The sequence below is a fragment of the Pipistrellus hanaki genome (genome assembly GCF_964339955.1).
Source record: "Pipistrellus hanaki genome assembly, chromosome: 10".
Classification (NCBI taxonomy): domain Eukaryota; kingdom Metazoa; phylum Chordata; class Mammalia; order Chiroptera; family Vespertilionidae; genus Pipistrellus; species Pipistrellus hanaki.
This window is the reverse complement of record NC_140512.1, coordinates 49011490-49028682: the sequence shown is the minus strand read 5'-3', so window position 1 is coordinate 49028682 and position 17193 is coordinate 49011490. Positions and strand designations below refer to the sequence as shown.

At 50.5% G+C, this 17193-nt stretch overlaps 1 protein-coding gene across 1 annotated transcript in view; it reads right to left on the bottom strand.

Moving 5' to 3' along the window:
- Positions 1-4831: 4831 nt before the first annotated feature.
- CREB3L2 (cAMP responsive element binding protein 3 like 2) overlaps positions 4832-17193 on the bottom strand; it is a 111576-nt gene continuing 99214 nt past the window's right edge. The window contains exons 9-12 of the mRNA XM_084896997.1: positions 13095-13194; positions 12738-12864; positions 12182-12398; positions 4832-10464 (exon numbers count right to left, since the gene is read on the bottom strand). Of these exons, the coding sequence (XP_084753123.1) occupies positions 10389-10464; positions 12182-12398; positions 12738-12864; positions 13095-13194 (520 nt within the window). The 3' untranslated portion in view covers positions 4832-10388. The remainder of the gene's footprint in view (positions 10465-12181; positions 12399-12737; positions 12865-13094; positions 13195-17193) is intronic.

The following is a 17193-nucleotide window of genomic DNA, read 5'->3' as shown; positions in this document are numbered from 1 at the left end:
GCCCTCTCCTGGGGATCAAACCTGGAACCCGGGCATATGACTTGACCTGGAATTGAACCAGCCACCTCTTGGTGCATGGGATAACACTCAACCCACTGAGCCACACTGGCCAGGGCCAAACCACATTTTGATAAAGGTTTGCCAATCCCTAAGGAGGTTTATAATAATATGTATTTGAATCTGCACCCAGAGCTGAAGGGAGTAATTCATATGTGAAGCAGTTAACTCCGAGGAGAATGCACTCTTGCTTTCTGTGACTTCAGGCAGGTCTGACTTGGCAGTCACTCCACAACCATCACATCACAGTGTGTCAACGGAAACCTGTAGACTTATCTGCCAAACCACAGCTTCCTCCATCTATTATTGGAAAGGTAAGGTTTTGGACCTTCTGTTTGCATAGCTGCCACAATCAGGTGGTATCCAGGGAAGGCAGAGGGAGTGAGGCTGCAATGGACAGGTCACGTGCCATGCAGTTCTGACAGGAGATCACCTCTTTGCCACATGACCTTCTCCCCATTTTAACCCAGGACATGTTCTGCTTCTAATATATGTTTAATCCCAACTTGAAAATTGGTTTTAAATTTAGGTCCAAAGTTCCAGCTCTTACTTATTAATAACGTCTCCTCTTCTAGATACGCAGAACTAACTATACTTCTGTTTGTGTAAAACCTCGGCCACCTCCAGAGCAGTGAAAACAGCATCAGAGGTCACTGCAGGCTGAGCAAAGGCAAGGGTGGTGAAGTTTGGGCAGGGAGAGAGATTCACCCACTGCTAGCCCCAGGTCCACAGTGAGGTGAGAAGTGCTGAATCGTCTAGGGAATTCTCAGAGGTTCTCGGATTGAGATAATATGAATAGCACACAGCTAAGCCACCAGAGAAGGAAGAAAGCAGAGGTGTGGCAGGGGGTGGGTACTGGAAGGTTAAGTAAACTACACACTGGGTGACTAGACTCTCCCTGGCGCCCATCCCTACCCTGATTCCCAAACACCTGCCCACATTGACATTCCCCCTTCGGGACACTGAAATATCCTCCTCACGAGACACAGAATGGTCCAGACACTCATATATTACCCTTTGGGAGCCCTAACACAATCCCTAATCTGTCATTCTATCTAACCCTAGGCAGAGAGCTATCCCTCTAGCATCCCTCCTAGTTCAACTCATATCCCCTGCCAAGTACTAGCCCTGGGGGGAGGATTGCATAGAATGATGTGTGTAGTATTGCAAATAGTACTTCAACTGTATTTTCTTTCCTGCATTCATTTACCTCAAACCATGATAATGAACTGAAAGCACTGAAATGATAACTAAGCCAAGAAAGAAAACATGTGGGGATTGAGGGCACCCTTTCCGTCTGGTGGTGTCTACATATGTAGATGGTTTTATGTTTACATTTTTTCTATTGGGGGATATTTTTCTTTGAACCAGCCCAGGCACATGGACCCTGTCAGGCACCCATCAGCAGGCTGAGCTGGCCATCTGTTTTGCGGTAACACTAGGGAGGACATTAGTGATGAGCACCCTGGCAGCCCCGACTCCCAAATACCCTTCCTTTAAGAAACATTACACATTTGGAAACAGACTTCCTGGAGCACAGCACAGCAGCCTCTCTGGCAGCTTCTGCGGTATTCCTCAATGGTTATTTTTGCTCCTCCGTCTAAAAACAGCAGCAGAGAGGGAAGAAGAGACACATGGGCTCCTCCTGGGGCCAGAACTCGTCTTTGAAATTGCCAAAAGATCTAGCAACAGCTGTGCCCATTGGAAGTCAATATCGACCTGTGCAACCTGCCCCGGCTCATCACATCATAAGGGATCGAGTGTAATTAGCCTCTTGGGTGGCGCCTTGGGTTATTTTTCAGGAAATGATGGAGATGAGCCATCCTCCTCCTTTTTCCCCTCTCGGAATAGAGAGGAGCCTTTCGGAGTGTCCCAAATTCTGGGTAAAACTCAAGCCCGATCATCCGAGGAGGAGGAGGATGGCAGTGGCATCTTGCAAAGCAATCCCATTGGAGGGACCATGGCTGTCACCTACCCAGATGAGGCACAGCTCATGGCAACGGTACTAGGAAGGAAATCCGGTCAGCTGGTTCGCGTTTCTACTCTGCACTCACTCACCGTGTAACTAGTGTGGAGCTGCTCAAGCCTCTACTGCCCCCGTTTCCTCAGCAGGGCAACAGGGACAGTAACGGTTGCCACACCTTCCTCATGAATAATCAACAAGTATGTTATGTGTTATGTGAAAGAACTTTATGTAAAGTACAAGGTCTTATACAAATGGGATCATTAAGAAGATTTTTAAACATAATTTTTGAGATTACTGAAGGTTTATCTCTGGAACTAAGAACAGAACCGAGATTGCAGTGTGTGTGTGTGTGTGTGTGTGTGTGTGTGTGTGTGTGTTGCAAAGAAGGGCATGTGCAGACTCTTCCACTGATCACAGCCCAGACCTCCCTACTCAGGCCTCTCATTTCTTGTCCTGGGGGTGAGGGGGAGACTAACCACCCTCCCCACGTCCTAGTCCCATAACTAATACACTTATTCCATTTCTTGTGAATCTCAGAAAGTCAGCCACCATCTAACCTAGAAGCCATCAATTCATTCAACAGAAGGACCAGGTAAGTGACATAAATGGGAATATATGGCCACCCAAAGATGACCTACACCATCTAAGGGGCTACCATTACTCAGCTCCTGAACTTGCTGGGTCTTCCAGTGTCTCAAGAGGAGATGGAAAGCTGGAGTTTTCTGAGAAATCTTTGAAATGTTGGAAGGTTATCCAATTATTTTTAACTGTTTGAGATGCCTTGGGACCAAATCAGAAACCTTGTGCCTGAGCTCAGGGTTTGGAAACTGATCTGGACTAACCCTGTATTTTTACAAATAAAGATGCTCACTCCGTAAAAAACAGCATAGTGTACATAGACCTAGAGTGAGGTCCAGGGTCCAACTCTCTCATCTGTAATTTGCTGTGTGTGTGTGTGTGACCATAGTAAGTTTCTTGCTCTGTCTGAACTCCAGTTTCCTCAACTGTGAAAGGGGTAATTATATACTCTCCATAAAGATCATGGAGGAAATAAACAAGATCATACGTAGAGATCACATGTTATGTAATAGGCAATAAGTGTCTCCTTTCCCTGAAAGCTAGCAAGTTCATGGTATAACTCAAGAACCCATAACCCTGACTCTGGCTGGGTTCTCGTCCTCACTGTATCCCAGTGTTTCCTTGCTATCGCTCTTATTTTCAGAGGCACAAGGTCTGATTTACCCTGGAACCTGAGCACAGGACAAGGACCTTAGAAACCTCCCTTGAGATTTACCTTTTTCCCCATGAACAAGCCCCCTCACCCTCTATAGTTCTCAGTTTCTTCTCCGAAACAAAAGTGGCAGCCAGTGTGTTCCCCTAAATCCTAGTGGGCCCATCCACGAAACCCCAAATACCCAGGAGTCTGGGATCAGCCTCTGATTTGGCATTCAATGCCTAAGGAATGTGTTCTAAAACATATGTTTTATTATTATTCAGATATGGTGAGGCCAACAAAACAGTGTGTTCCTCATAGTTTGTAAGAGGAAGGAGCAGGCTACACCACATAGGGCCACCCAGGAAAGCACCAGAATCTGTCAGGAAGCAGAGCAAGGGGAGGAAAAAGTAGGCAAGAGTCTTTATTGTGGTTTCCAGAGGTATTATAGCAACGAGAGGTGAGGTAAGCAGGTTTAGGATTGGCCGCTTGGGATAACTGCAGTGGGTTCTGGTTGTTGGTATCTGACCCTGGTGATTAGGACAGAGTGGTCGTGGCCCTTGTAAGAGCTTAGAGGAGAGGGCTGGAGAGGGGCCCTGGACTGGTTGGTTTGCAGATGAAAGGTGTGCTTCTAGGCAAGTCCTTTGCTCTTTCTAGGAGCTGGCTAGAGGGACAGTCCTTCCTGGATCATCAAGGCCCCAGATGCCAAAGCAGCAGAAATACAGGAAATAGAAAGGCATGACTCATACAGAGTGAGTATTTGGCAGTATTTGCCCCCTCCACACATCACTGGATAGATATCAGTGCGGCAGGGGGGAGACTTCCATAATGGGCTCCCTGGAAGGGGCCCCTGAGTAGGAACAGAAGAAGAGAAGTCAAGGTGCTCAGAGGGGAAAGGCTGCGGGGAAACCAATGCACCGGGAGCCCAGAGCAGGGTGAGGCATGCTGCTCAGAAACAAAAACATGTTGTTGGTTTTCCCATTGTTTCCAGGTAAACACGGTTTACGGCTTTGGTCTCTGACATCCTGGGTACTCTTCCTGAGGCTCGCGGAAGCCCCACTGCCTCTGAGTGGAGAAGATTAAACCCACTAGTGAACGCACAGACTGCAGGGGGATAAGATGATTTTGCTTGAGTACTCTGACCGTTACCCACCATTTCATCGGAATTTCTGGAGCATGAATCTGTGGCAGGCATCCTCTTCAAGTTCGAATGACGAAGTTGCCATTCTCTTCGGCTCAAGCCCACGCCCCTGTTCTCAAAACCGGGAAAGCATATTCCGACGCACAGACTTCTGAAACCTGGTTCGGGAATAGCTAAGAGGAGACAATGGAAATAGCACTCAGGCTAGACATCTCTAGAGAATCCTGTTTTCCTTCCTGGGACTGGCTGAGAAAACAATTGCGTTTCTCCATATGCCTCCAACCGAGCCAGCCTTGGATTCAGCGCTAGACCCCATTCAGAACGCTGTTCGAGGCTTCTTTCGGCTCAGCTAGAACAGGGTAGAAGAATGGGTAAGACACATACATGCAAATCCACGCTCACCCAAACAACTGCTCTTAAAACCAGATCACCAGGGTTTTAGACTGGACAACAATTTACTACGTAAGAAAAAAAATATTTTTATTTGCAAGAAATGGAAATACAAAAAGCATAACAATTCCAATTCGTTTTTGTTTTTTTTTGTCCCCCCAAACTAAGTACAAGTTACAAAGCATTTATATTTTTGGTATTGACTTAGCTATGATAAAGAATACAAAGTCATTGAAAAGAACAGCACGATACAACCGACGACAGACTTGCAGTGTCTTTCGACTTAAACACCGCTGGTCTACATAACCTGTTACAAACGAGAGGCAAGCCCAGCTGTCAGCACAGACGTTAAAGCTGTACCGTTCAGGGTCACTCACAACGTGTCAGAGGGCTGGTGTTTTCCACAGACTCACAAAGCGTTTTATCCGAAAGGGGTATTTTCTAAGCAGTGTTAGGCTGAAGGTCCACGATGCCCCAAGTTCATGTTCTCGCCCCGCTGGTGAACAAAGGACAGGAGCGGAGAACCCCCTGTCTCATTTGCGTTTAGGATGCCGAGCTTGTGCACCAGAACTCACAGAAGATGGGATGAAAAAGACAGGAGAGGCTCCCCTGGGGGACATACCCTCTGGACTGGCTCAGCGGGGCCAGTGCAGCGAGCAGCACGGTGTGTCCTGCCTGGAGAACTTAGACGTTGACCGTGGTCACACCCCGGAATCTGCTCCAACTGCTGCACTTCCAATGCCCTTTAGCTGTTTGTATATCCAGCTCAGAGCAACCAGTGGCCCTTGTTTACTCCGTCTATAAAATGAAAAGACTTAAAGCTTATTTAGCACAGCACCCAGCACTTGTTAAGTGCTCAAAAATATATATATATATTTTCCCTTCTTTCTCGAATCCAGGAGAAAAGAAAGCATTCCTGAAGTGTAGGCCTCCCAAAAAGACCAAAGGAAACAACACGTGGATTTTGCCTGCGGTAAGTGCTGACCCTCTGGCCCTGGAGGCATCGCACATTAATCCCCAAATGGGCCAGGTTCCTTCGCATCAAGAAAATGTTCTGCTCTGTGGATTTATACCTTTAATACAGGCAGGCCATTTTTGGATATAATTGCACCTCTACAAAATGGGATTTTTCTAGTGGACATAACTCTGCTTCTTTTCTGCTGATGTACACATCTGGTTATTGCTCACTTTTAGGAAACCATTTTTGAGCCTTCAGAAAAAGTTATTTCTCCCACCCACACTTCAATAAAATATTACAAGGCTATATATAACATCTCCCAAGAAGGAGAGTCCTCAGTAATCCTGGGCTCCTCTATAAGGCACGTGTAAGGCACAATCGAGTGTCTTAAGACAAGGAAGAAATATGAGAGAGACAGACAGACAGATAGAGAATAAGAATCCTAGCCCTTGTGTGTTTGAAAAGCTACTGATTAATGATCTTTCCTAGCCTCCCTCACTCCCCAGGGCCTCATGCAGCTCTGTTCCTCAGGAGGGAAGGAATGATGAATGAATGAATGGGTGGATGAATGAATGAATGAATGAATGAAAAATCTAAAATCTGTCTGTTGCTCCTTCACTGCCCCCATTTCACAGCCCCCTGCTCTCTCCTAGGGCGGGGGGGGGGTATCCTTTCATATTTTTCCTAATTATCTCCACTAAGAAGCATTCAAATAAAATGACTGTCACTGGGGCGCCACCTGCTACCAGTCACACCGTCTGCAGGCACTGCACGCAGACATGCTGGTGTCTAACAGAGGTTCTCAAAGACGGGGCTCAACAGAACCAGGTGAGTGCCTTCTGGCCCACAGGGGAGGCTGTAAGCCTCCTCCCCATCTCCAGCCTCCCCATGTCGGCAAGCCCAGCGTGAATGGCCCACTTCCTCTCAGGATGTCTCTGCGCAGCGTGCTCAAATGCACACTCACAGGACAGGTGAGCGGGCTCTGATAGGAGAGACAGAGAGGTCCAGTCTTTGTGCTTTTGCTCGATCAGAGGACATAAGAGGAAGGAGCCATGAAGTACTGCCAGTTCTTCATAAAACACTTGGGACAAAAATTCTGGATTCCGACCTGAATAGAGATGAAGCAATCGATACTCCTATTCCATGGGCACGTGAGATTCACAGCCCTCTTTTGGCATCCAGGCTACACTGAGAGATTTAGGAATTAAAAAACATGGTAGTTATATAATTGGCTGGTAAGTAACTTGAGCTAAAAGTTGCTTTGACGATCCACAAATCGGGTCTCCACATCAAAGCCACTGGTATAAACCAACAGGTCATCTCATTGCGCCTGCACTGGGGTCGAACCTCACCCTGTCTGCTGCCCTGAAGGAGCAACGCAGTCCAGCTGTGAGATGTTCCTAGAACACATCATGTGCAGGAGGCCCAGGTCTCCACACCTTACAGGGATTCCTCCCAAAACCCACACCCAGGCCTCTCATTTCCGGTATCCGTTTCTGAGTGCAAAGTCGAGAACCACCCTGGGGAGTGTGGGTCTCTGGGGTCTCACCCAGGAACAGGTAACTTGTTCTCTGATTGTTTGTAACAATCTCCTTCATTGGTGGTAATCAAAGAAAGGAAAGAGGAAAAGCTGCTTGCATGATGAGAAATAGAATTAACATCTATACAAGTGAGGTATGTGTTCTCTGTGGATTATGGTTGCACTGAGATTTGAAACTGAAATTTGGAAGCCAACGCTCGCCACTATGTGAAATCGCCAGGGCTCACCAGGGGCTGACCAGTCTGCAGACCAGGCTGTGGGGGAAACAACTGGCCTTCACAGAAACGTGCCCACAGCCATCAATCATTTGGGACCCACCCACTATTGTCAACGCCTCCTGTTTCCTGACCTCATTACATCCTCCTAAAAGCATGTTTCATTTCCTTCACTCCCCAAAGCAGAGGTTTTCCCCAACACAACAGCAATATTAGTTCTAGGAGCCCCTTAAAACAGCCATTTGTCCCGCCCAGCTGATGTCCCCGTCTCTAGGTACAGATTCTCATCAGAAGAACGGTTTCTCGCTGAAACCGATTTGGCTCAGTGGATAGAGCGTCGGCCTGTGGACTGAAAGGTCCCAGGTTCGATTCTGATCAAGGGCATGTACCTTGGTTGCGGACACATCCCAGTAGGAGGTGTGCAGGAGGCAGCTGATCGATGTTTCTCTCTCATTGATATTCTAATTCTCTATCACTCTCCCTTCCTCTCTATAAAAAATCAATAAATATATATTAAAAAGAAGAAGAAGAAAGGTTTCTCAGAGAAAATGCCCTGCTGGACAGAGGTGTGGGGAGAGTGTGTAGCCATTTGTTTTCATCTATTTTTATTAAATTTATTGGGGCGACATTGGTTAATCAGATTGCATAGGTTTCAAGTTACATCTCTCTGACACATGACCTCTGCACTGGAGAGAGTGATGTCAAGCAGGGGTGGGCAAGAGAGAGAATGAAATCCTCGAGGCTCTGAGGGCAGGCTCCCAGTGTGCTGCCCTGCCCCTCGCCCTCCTCTCTCACACAAGCAGGTCCCCCACACTGGCTATTTAGGAACCTTAAAGCCCCATCTGGTGCTGGTGCAACAGGTGGGTGGGCTGAGCCATTCTCTCACTTCTGCCCTCAACTATGAACCTTTCCTTTCACATCATCCAAATACTGTTTGCGTTCATCCTTTTCCCTCCCCCTCCCCAGGCTGCCTCTGCCTGAGCATTACATGCCATTTTACAGAGGGGGATGAGTAGGTGTTGGGCCACAGTTACCAGACACCAGCCAGGCCCGGAGGATCCAGACAGAAGAAAGGGAGAGGAGGGAGTAGAGAGAAGCTGGAGCCGGAGGCACAGCCCAGCAGGTGTAAGAGGCAGCGAGGACGGTGCTGAGGGCCGGCAGGGCCACCAGGACCACTGCAGTGGTGACCCCGCATTCACACACTGCGGAGGAGAACCTGGCCATCCCCCGGTCAGGAACACTCTCCATTACAGCAGGGACACACAGGCGACCCTGACACTGAGCCCCAGATGTACCCGGACAAACAGATCTGCTTACCAGATATGACGGCCAATGCTAATGACACCAAATCCTGTACGGATGGGGAAAAGGCCCAGCTGTGGGCTTGATCCCTCTTAAGTACAGGTTCCAATGACAACGTGGGGGAGAGAGAGAGAGAGAGAGAGCGAGCGAGAGAGAAAGCTAAAGGCCCTTCAGCTTCTACTAAAAACAAAATACAAAATGTAAGCTAATTCCTTTACAAGTATGGAAAAACACTTAAGGCAAACTTTCTACATTATACAATAAAAAGGCAACTTCGTGTCTTATCTGTATGAAAGAGGAGAGATTTTTTTAAAAACTACAAAAGTGTCTTTAATCATTAAAAAATAAAAGTAGGTTGTGGGGTTACGTTTCTTTGGGTGAGCTGCGAAGTAGCCAAACCTGGCTATACAAGGTCAGACTGTAGATAACAATGTCACCTGCTCCGACCCCAGGAGCAGGCCTCAGGCCCAACCCCTGTGTGGAGGCAGAAGAGGGGGTAAAAGTGGGGGTAGGGGAGGTAGGGAGGAGGGACCAGGAGCAGGTGTGGTGAGACATGCTAGCAAGGCTGTCCGACACGCCTGGTGTCCGGCAGGCCCTCCCCGCTCTGCTCTGGGCACCGGACAATAGGCGTCTGGCCACAGATCACACGCTGGAGCCATCTTTCCTCGGAATCCATTCTTAGGGAGAACACGCTTCTGGGGATTTCCCACCCACAGGGACAGGCCTCCAGGAACGAAGAGAAGGAAAGGAAGTGAAACGGGGCCTGGAGGACTGGGAATCCCAGAGCCTCGGCTGCCCTCCTAGCGCCCAAGACTCTGCAGGCTCGGCGGGAGGATCTCTTCAGCGGTTGCTAGCGGGAAGCCTCGTGAGCTAATAAATACTATTTACAAACGGGGAGGAGAAGCCAGGAGGCGGATCTATGGGTGAGGGAACACGGGTTCTGGAGAAGTCCTACAAGCAACAAGACGGGCAGGTTCGCCTGGAGTAGAGAAGCCTGATTCCTTCAGGCATTGCACTTGCGGCCTGAGAATGTGAGGGGCCGCGGCCCAGAGCGAGGACCGCGGGCACTGGCTGGAGGGCTGGGACCGAGCAGGGTGGCGCGGCGCTCACTGGACACACTGGCACTTCCAGGGCTGACGGGCGGACACACGGGAGACCAGGCTGAGGGAGGCGGGACATCAGTCACTGCTTCCCCAGATCCCAACAAGCATCCTGAGCTCTCTGCGGCCAGAGTGCGGGGTCTCCAATGAAGAGCCATCTTCTTCAAAGAGGGGGTCACACCCCAGGCGAGAAGCAGGCTGTCCATTCTCAGCACTCTCGGCAGAAACAAGCCCACCTTCCCACGCCTGACCCCAGCGTGATCTCCTAAGGCAGGGGGCTGCAGGGGGGGAGAGATGCCGGCTCCCCCTGCAGGGAGGGCCTGGGGGCTGCAGGGGGACGGCTCTCACCGCAGGTGGAAATCGCAGGCTGTCCTCCTGGCCAAAGCCACGACTGCTCGTCCTTGTCTTCATCCGTGTTGAGTGGGAATAAGGAAAAGCTCAAAACAAAAGCGGTTTGGGAAGTAAAAGCAGAGCCGAGAGAGGGAGGAGGGTGGCAGAGACGCCGCTCAGAAGGTGGCGTTCACTCTCCTGTCGAGTTCGACAACTTTTAGTGTTTCGTTCCCCTCCAGCTGGGCGCCGACCCTGTGAAGGCATCGAGAGGAAGAGCGGTCTCAGCCGCGCTGGCTGGAGGCAGGGTCAGGCCTTGACTACAGCTTTGCAGGCTGGCCCAAGCGTGCCCCTGCTCCTTCCCGCCCAGCGGCAACTCTCCGTTCCCAAAGTCTCCCACCGCCAGCCTGGCCATTGTCCTCGTCACCACCATCACCCCTCCACCCCAAGGGGAGACACCCCCACCCAGAGACTAAAGGTGGCAGTTTCAGACTGATCTGTTGCACACTGCTTTAAAGTGCTGCATCTATTGAGGGCCCTTTAAAGTCCTGTATTGGCTGAGGATGACTAGACCCTGGGAAGGACAAAACAGAAGGATAAAGCTGATCCCTGTTCTAGCATAGCAACTAATCCCAATAAAGACCCCCTAATGCCCCAAATAAGTAACTGGAAATAATAAATACACAACAGAAAATAACTACATTATGTTAAACTAGAGGCACGATGCACAAATTCGTGCAAGGTGCTCGGCCCTCACAGCCCAGGCTGCCTCGCTGCCCCACGGCCCCGCCCCCTACCCACCGGTCGTTCTGGAAGCTGGTTCTGCCACCCAGTCTAATTAGCATATTAGCCCTTTATTAGACAGGATTGTGTACCAGCCCAGAGTCCTAGGCATGCGGAGGAGGAACAGGCAGGCCCATGCCCAGGAGACATCCCAAACAAGCATTTTTCCATCGGCCTGGAGAGCTGGACTAGGAGGGGAGGCGACTTGTGTCAGGAACCAAATACTCAAGCAGTTGAGTCTCCACAGCCCTACAATTTCTCTGTAATTAATAATAATAACCTCTTAAAGTAATTAACGAGGTTCATGTATCTCATTTGCTTAGTGCTTAAATGGTTAGGTGCCAGGACACGTTACATAGGCAGGTGTGACATAAATCTGTAAAGGTATATGTCACCAGGAGCCTTCCCGCAGCGTTATAGGGAGAAAGCTGAAGAGTTAAAAGTGGAATCTCTCTGCATCTGTTGGAATAGCGTCATTCCTGGGAGGCCCGGGGCAGAGGCCGTTCAGCTCCTCCCCAACCACACCACGCAACCTGGAGTGAGCATGCAGACCCCTCCCATGCCGTCTGCCTCCCAGGCACCGCCCCTCACTCAGCAACACCGGCACCCCTGTTAGCCTTTACGTTTACAAAGGGATGTTTCTCCGTGACTAAGGGCAACAACTCATGGAGAACTGGAGCCAAATGTGCTACTTTCAATATGGAAGCACGAACATGCACGTGTCTTTTCAATGATGCCCTCAACAGAAATATGTAATTACAACTCATGCATGTTTACTTACATAATGACATATAGCATCACATATATGTTTGCTGGAAGGAAGCTAGAGAAGGTATCTTGGGCTGCATTTGCATGGCAAGCATCCTTCTGAGCTGACTGTGTGTTTACTCATGTGGCTTTGAGGGGACGAGGAGAGAGTGAGGAAGGGGCAAGCCCTTTCCCCACATCATGGAGCCGGCGCTGCCAGCTCCCCAAAGACATGGCAGATGGGGGGGTGGGGGGGCTTTTCCCATCTCTTCCCAGGCAGATAGTACACCCTTCAGAGTCTCCGGACCTGGAAATTGGTCCCGAAAGACCAGAAGGACTGACTAGGCCTGTGAGAGAGTCCCCGCTCGCAGGCAAGGCTGCTGACCTGACCCTGACCCTGACCAGCGCAGCGGAGGATGGGGGTCTGTGGCCGTGGACTCACAGGTGCTGCTGGAGCTCCCACAGCACGGACTTCTCCAGGCTGCTCTCGTTGGAGATGATGAAATGGGGAAGATCCACATCCGGCCTGGGCTCCAGCCCCGACGCCCGGAGCAGGGAGGAGCCTCTGTCCCAGCGGCCGAGCTCCCCGGCCGAGGCGGGGCTGGACGGCTCCTCCAGGGGAGAGTGCTCCTCGTAGATGAGCAGGTTCCTGGACCTCACTGGGGGCAAAGCAGAGGACCGGGCGTTAGGGAGACACCAGAGGGCACGGCGACAGTGTGCCAGGGAACACGGTCGTGAGCCGTGTTTGCAAAGTGTGCTCCGCTGAGATCTACAGGATTCCCAGCGGTGCCCAGCCCAATGGGGGAGGGGCACAGGGGAAACCGGGCAAGGGGGCATGACCCTCCTCCGCCCCTTCCCGCCCTTCAGGGGAGAAGCTACACTTTCATCACGTTTCTAAAATCAGACATTCAGATAAGACCCTCTTCAGGAAGGTGAGCTTCCAGAAAGCTCCAGAGGAATGAACGGAGACCCTCCCCGGATGCCGAGTGCAGCCTTACCCACGGAGGCGGTGTACGGCTCCTGCACGGAATGCTGGCTGGGCAGGGCCATCTTGGTGGCAGAAGGGTAGGGCCCGTAGCCCTGAAAGAAGCTGCCGAACGCCACGGCAAAGCACAGCACAACCACCTGCAGGCGAGGGAGAACACGGGGGTGTCAGCCCCAAGGTCCACGGAGCACGCCTCTCCGCCCGCAGCCCCGGGAGGCCGGGGAGAGAGCCTCTCTCTGCCGGCCAGCAGACGGCCAGGCCCGAGCTGCGAGGTTCGTCCAGCCCCACGGCCCCCGGACGAGGCAGGCTGGGGGAGATGGAGACTGGGGAGTGGGCGGATGGTCACGGCATGTCCCTTTGGGAAACTCACCATGAGGCAGGTGCCAGTCTGCGTGCCGGCCAGCTTGCAAGTGCGAGAAACCTTGCCCATCACCAGAGTCTGCAGCTTCTGCAGTTGCTGGAGGAGGGCCCTGCGGGTAAAGGAACAGAACCATGAGGCGTCTCAGAGGGGACACAGGCCATGGGGGTCTGCCCCCAGCTCTGGGGCAGGTGCCGTGACTTTGTATCTGAATTGGAAGGAAGAGCGCAGGGACAGTCCCCCATGGAAGGACAGGGGACACCAGTGCCTTCCAGCGTCGGTGCTTCAGAGCTTCCTGGGGCTCAAATTAGTCGCTTCCACAGCTACCCAGTTCTGGTGTTGTTTTAAGAGGTGAACGCCCACTGTCCCCCCAACTCCCGCCTTCCCCAATCACCCCTGATGCCTCAGGACTTGTGGGTCAGCCACTGGGGGGAAAGCAGAAAGGCCATTCTGACCAGCTGGTGATGGTGACACAGGGAATTCATTTGCCCAAAGGAGAGAAACACTGAAGAGATGTGAGAAAGAAGAAACGCAAGGAGAGGAGGGAAATGCCGAGCAGAGAACATGAGAGGATGAGCAGAGGCGGCGGCCCTGACTGGAAAGGACACGGCTCTCACAGAGCCGCACTCCGTGGAGACTTGAAGAAAGAGAGAAGGAGGGCAAACCAGCGTGGCCCAGGAGGCACACAGCCGCGCACCTGCAGCCCGAGGCCTCTGGGGGCTCAGGGCACCGCCACAGCCAAAACATGAGAGTCAAGAACATGAGAGTGAAGCCAGAACATGAGAGTCAAGCAGCCTGCTCCCCCGCACACGGTCAGAGCCAGGCTCTCGGAACCAGCCTCCGACACGGCTCTGTTCGTTCAAAAAGGAGGGTCCTACCCCTAACACTGGACCGGGCATAATCTTACTCAAGGGGAGGGCTTGGGATGGGAATTGTCTGTTCTGCTCTGAGTACCTTCGGATCACAGAGAGAGCAGGTGGCGAAATTCCTGGCAAACCCTGAATACGGCACGCCGCAGGCAAGGAGTTTACAACACACCCTCCTGAATCAGAGTGTCAGAGATGAATTTTACACGAGCTCTTCCCCTCCTCCCCAAGCCCAAGGCGCAAGGCAGAGTGGAAAGATTTTACAAGCAGATGCTTTTCCTTGAGTCTCAAAGAGTTTCACGCTATGATGCGACTTGAGAAAGGCAGACGAGTTCACTGGGAAACACTAACCTTCGCAGGTAAGTTGCTCCTGAGTGCCATTTATCTCCTGAATAACTTTCAGGGCCTGAAGGGCAGGCAGGGCGGGGGGCCTAGGGGTTGCAGCTTCTCCCTGCAAGTGCCACTGGAAGGTGTCTCCTGGGTGTAAACCAGCTAAGGATGAGCTGGGTAGAGGGCGACACTGCTTTCCGCAGTTAAATGGCTAAGAGTGGGGACAGATGGGCGCCACCCTGAGCACATGCAGGGGACGCTTGCTGAACCCATATATCTGTGTGTGGTCCCAACCACAGTATTTTCGCCCTGTGCCATGATTTTGACTCAAGCAAAACAAAGTCATTCATCCCATTAATATCATTCATTGAAGTTCTTTTATGTGGAAATTTTTAAGGACTTGGCTGTAAATTTGTTGCTTTGTGGTTTTCTAGAAACATAATCACATGTCGTAGAGACCCGATTAAGTCTTTGAAAGTGTTCTGTGCATTACTTACAGCTGAGAAATAATGATAGCATGATTGCCTTAAATTCTACTTAAAGATATCCTGTCGTTTGTGACAACATAAGTGACCTTGGAGGGCACTGTGCTAAGTGAAATAAGCCAGGTGGAGAAAGACAAATACCAGGATTATGTAAAATAAAATTTTAAAAAAAAGTCAAACTCAGAAAAAAACAGTAGAAAAGTGAGAAGTAGTTGTCTGGGGCTAGGAGGTGGAGAGAACAGGGAGAGGTTGGTAAAAGGGTACAAACTACCAGCTGTAAGATTAATAAGATCTAAGGATCTAATGTCCAGCATGGTGGCCATAGTGATAACACTGTTTTGTGTAATTGAAATTTGCTACAAGAGTAAAACTTTAATGTTCTGACAAAAAAAAAAAATTAAAAATAAAAAGGTAAATATGTGAGGTATTAGATGTATTAACTCAGTGTGAGAATTCCTTTCACAGTGTTTATGTATATCAAATCATCATCACGCTGTGCTCTTTAAATATGTTACAATTTTATGTGTTAGCTATACCTCCATAAGGCTGGAAGACAGAAAACATTTGCAATAAGTGATCACAGGACGCAGCAAGTATTTCTCCTCATCGCCCTCTTTCTCTCTCCTCCCAGCATCTCCCAAGAGCACCCACTCTCTCCCCTGCGCAGCTGCCTTTTCTAAGCTGAGAGCTGAGTGACCCACGGCACACCCACTTCCTGGCAGCTCTGGTTTGCAGAGCTGAGCTGGGGCCGGAAGGAGCACGCATGTTAGTAACCATTATCTGTGCCAGCCCCAAAGCCCCGCTGGGTTCTCTTTGACGTTTTCTGGAAGTCCTGGGGCAGACAGACAGGTGAGCACACAGAAAAGACCCGGACGGACCACGTGCACAACCATCCCCCCCCTTTTTTTTTTGTATTCCAGCACTTCCCGTGGCACCAGGTAATAAGGTGGTTGATGCCAGCTAAACTATGGCAAGGGGCCTCCCTGTTTCCTGGGCTGCCTGCTAAAGAGCCACATCTGTGAGTGACGGCCGCCGCCATTGCTGGGCACCTGCTGGCAGCGAGGCACCCAAATTCAGCTGTGCTCTGCGCACAGTGGGGGACCTTTCTCCATCCAGGTTTCTGTAAGACAGCAGCTTTCCCGGTGGTGCCAAAGCCATTTACTTTACTCTAAAGTCTTAAGGTGTTTTTAAAGTGAGACCACCTGCCAAAACCGGTTTGGCTCAGTGGTAAAGCGTCGGTCTGCGGACTGAAAGGTCCCGGGTTCGATTCCGGCCAAGGGCATGTACATTGGTTGCGGGCACATCCCCGGTAGGGGGTGTGCAAGAGGCAGCTGGTTGATGTTTCTCTCTCATTAACGTTTTCTAGCTCTTTATTTCTCTCCCTTCCTCTCTGTAAAATATTAATAAAATATATTTTTTTTAAAATAAAGTGAGACCACCATTTCCGTTTTTACCAATTGTCCCTATTCACCCGCAACCTTCCCACACCTCCTTCCCTGCCCATCCCCTGCTCCTGCCCAAACTTCAGAATGTGAACCACCGAGAAAATCAAGTCTATCCAATCCTCGAAATCACGCTTCCCTTTCCATTCCTGGCTGAGATCGTGAGGCCTAGAAGAAGTCTCCCAGGAGGCTCTGTAGTCCCCCCTACAAACAGACGGCTCGCAGGCCAGACACGCCTGAACCCCAGCGGCACAACGCCTGGGCACGTGCTGCAGGTTGGGGAGAAGGGGCGCCTCAGGCCGGCTGGGCAAGCAGAGAAGGCGCCTGCCCACGGTGTGGGTTGTCCCTTCTTGGCATCTGTCAGCCCGTCCTCTCCAGACTCAATTACACTCTGAATCCACTGCCAGTGAGACAGGGTGGATAGTGGTCCCTGGCTTCCAGCAGTTTATAACCAACTCTCTAAAATGAGCAAACACGTGGTTTAAAAGATATTTTAGTTTGAAACTTTGGTGGAGAGCAACAGTGACTTATAACGAACGGCTGTTTGCTGCTGCTCCTCACTGCGACTGGCAAGGGTGACCCGGACGGATGGTGGCACACCCATCAGCAGTAGGGAGTGGTCCCCCCTGAGGAAAGGGGGTTAGCTCACCCACCCCGAAAATCTAGGTAGACTTCTGTGGTCTGATAAAGTCAAGGAAATCCATATCCATTCATACAACACTCATTTTTGTCATAAGGAGAGAAAACCAACAGTGATGGAGTTCTGGAAACTTCACAGGCTGAGATACCAAACAACTGTCTCAAAGACACACAACTAGTAAATGGAACCCAAAGCCTCACTCCACACCCCGTGTGCTTCCAACAACTTGGCACCCCAATCTAGAACCTCATAAAAGCAGCCTCCGAAATACTTATTAGCTAAGTAATAGATTTCCTTAAATCTGTTGATATTAATATCATATCGACAAGAGCCCAACCAAGAGATGAG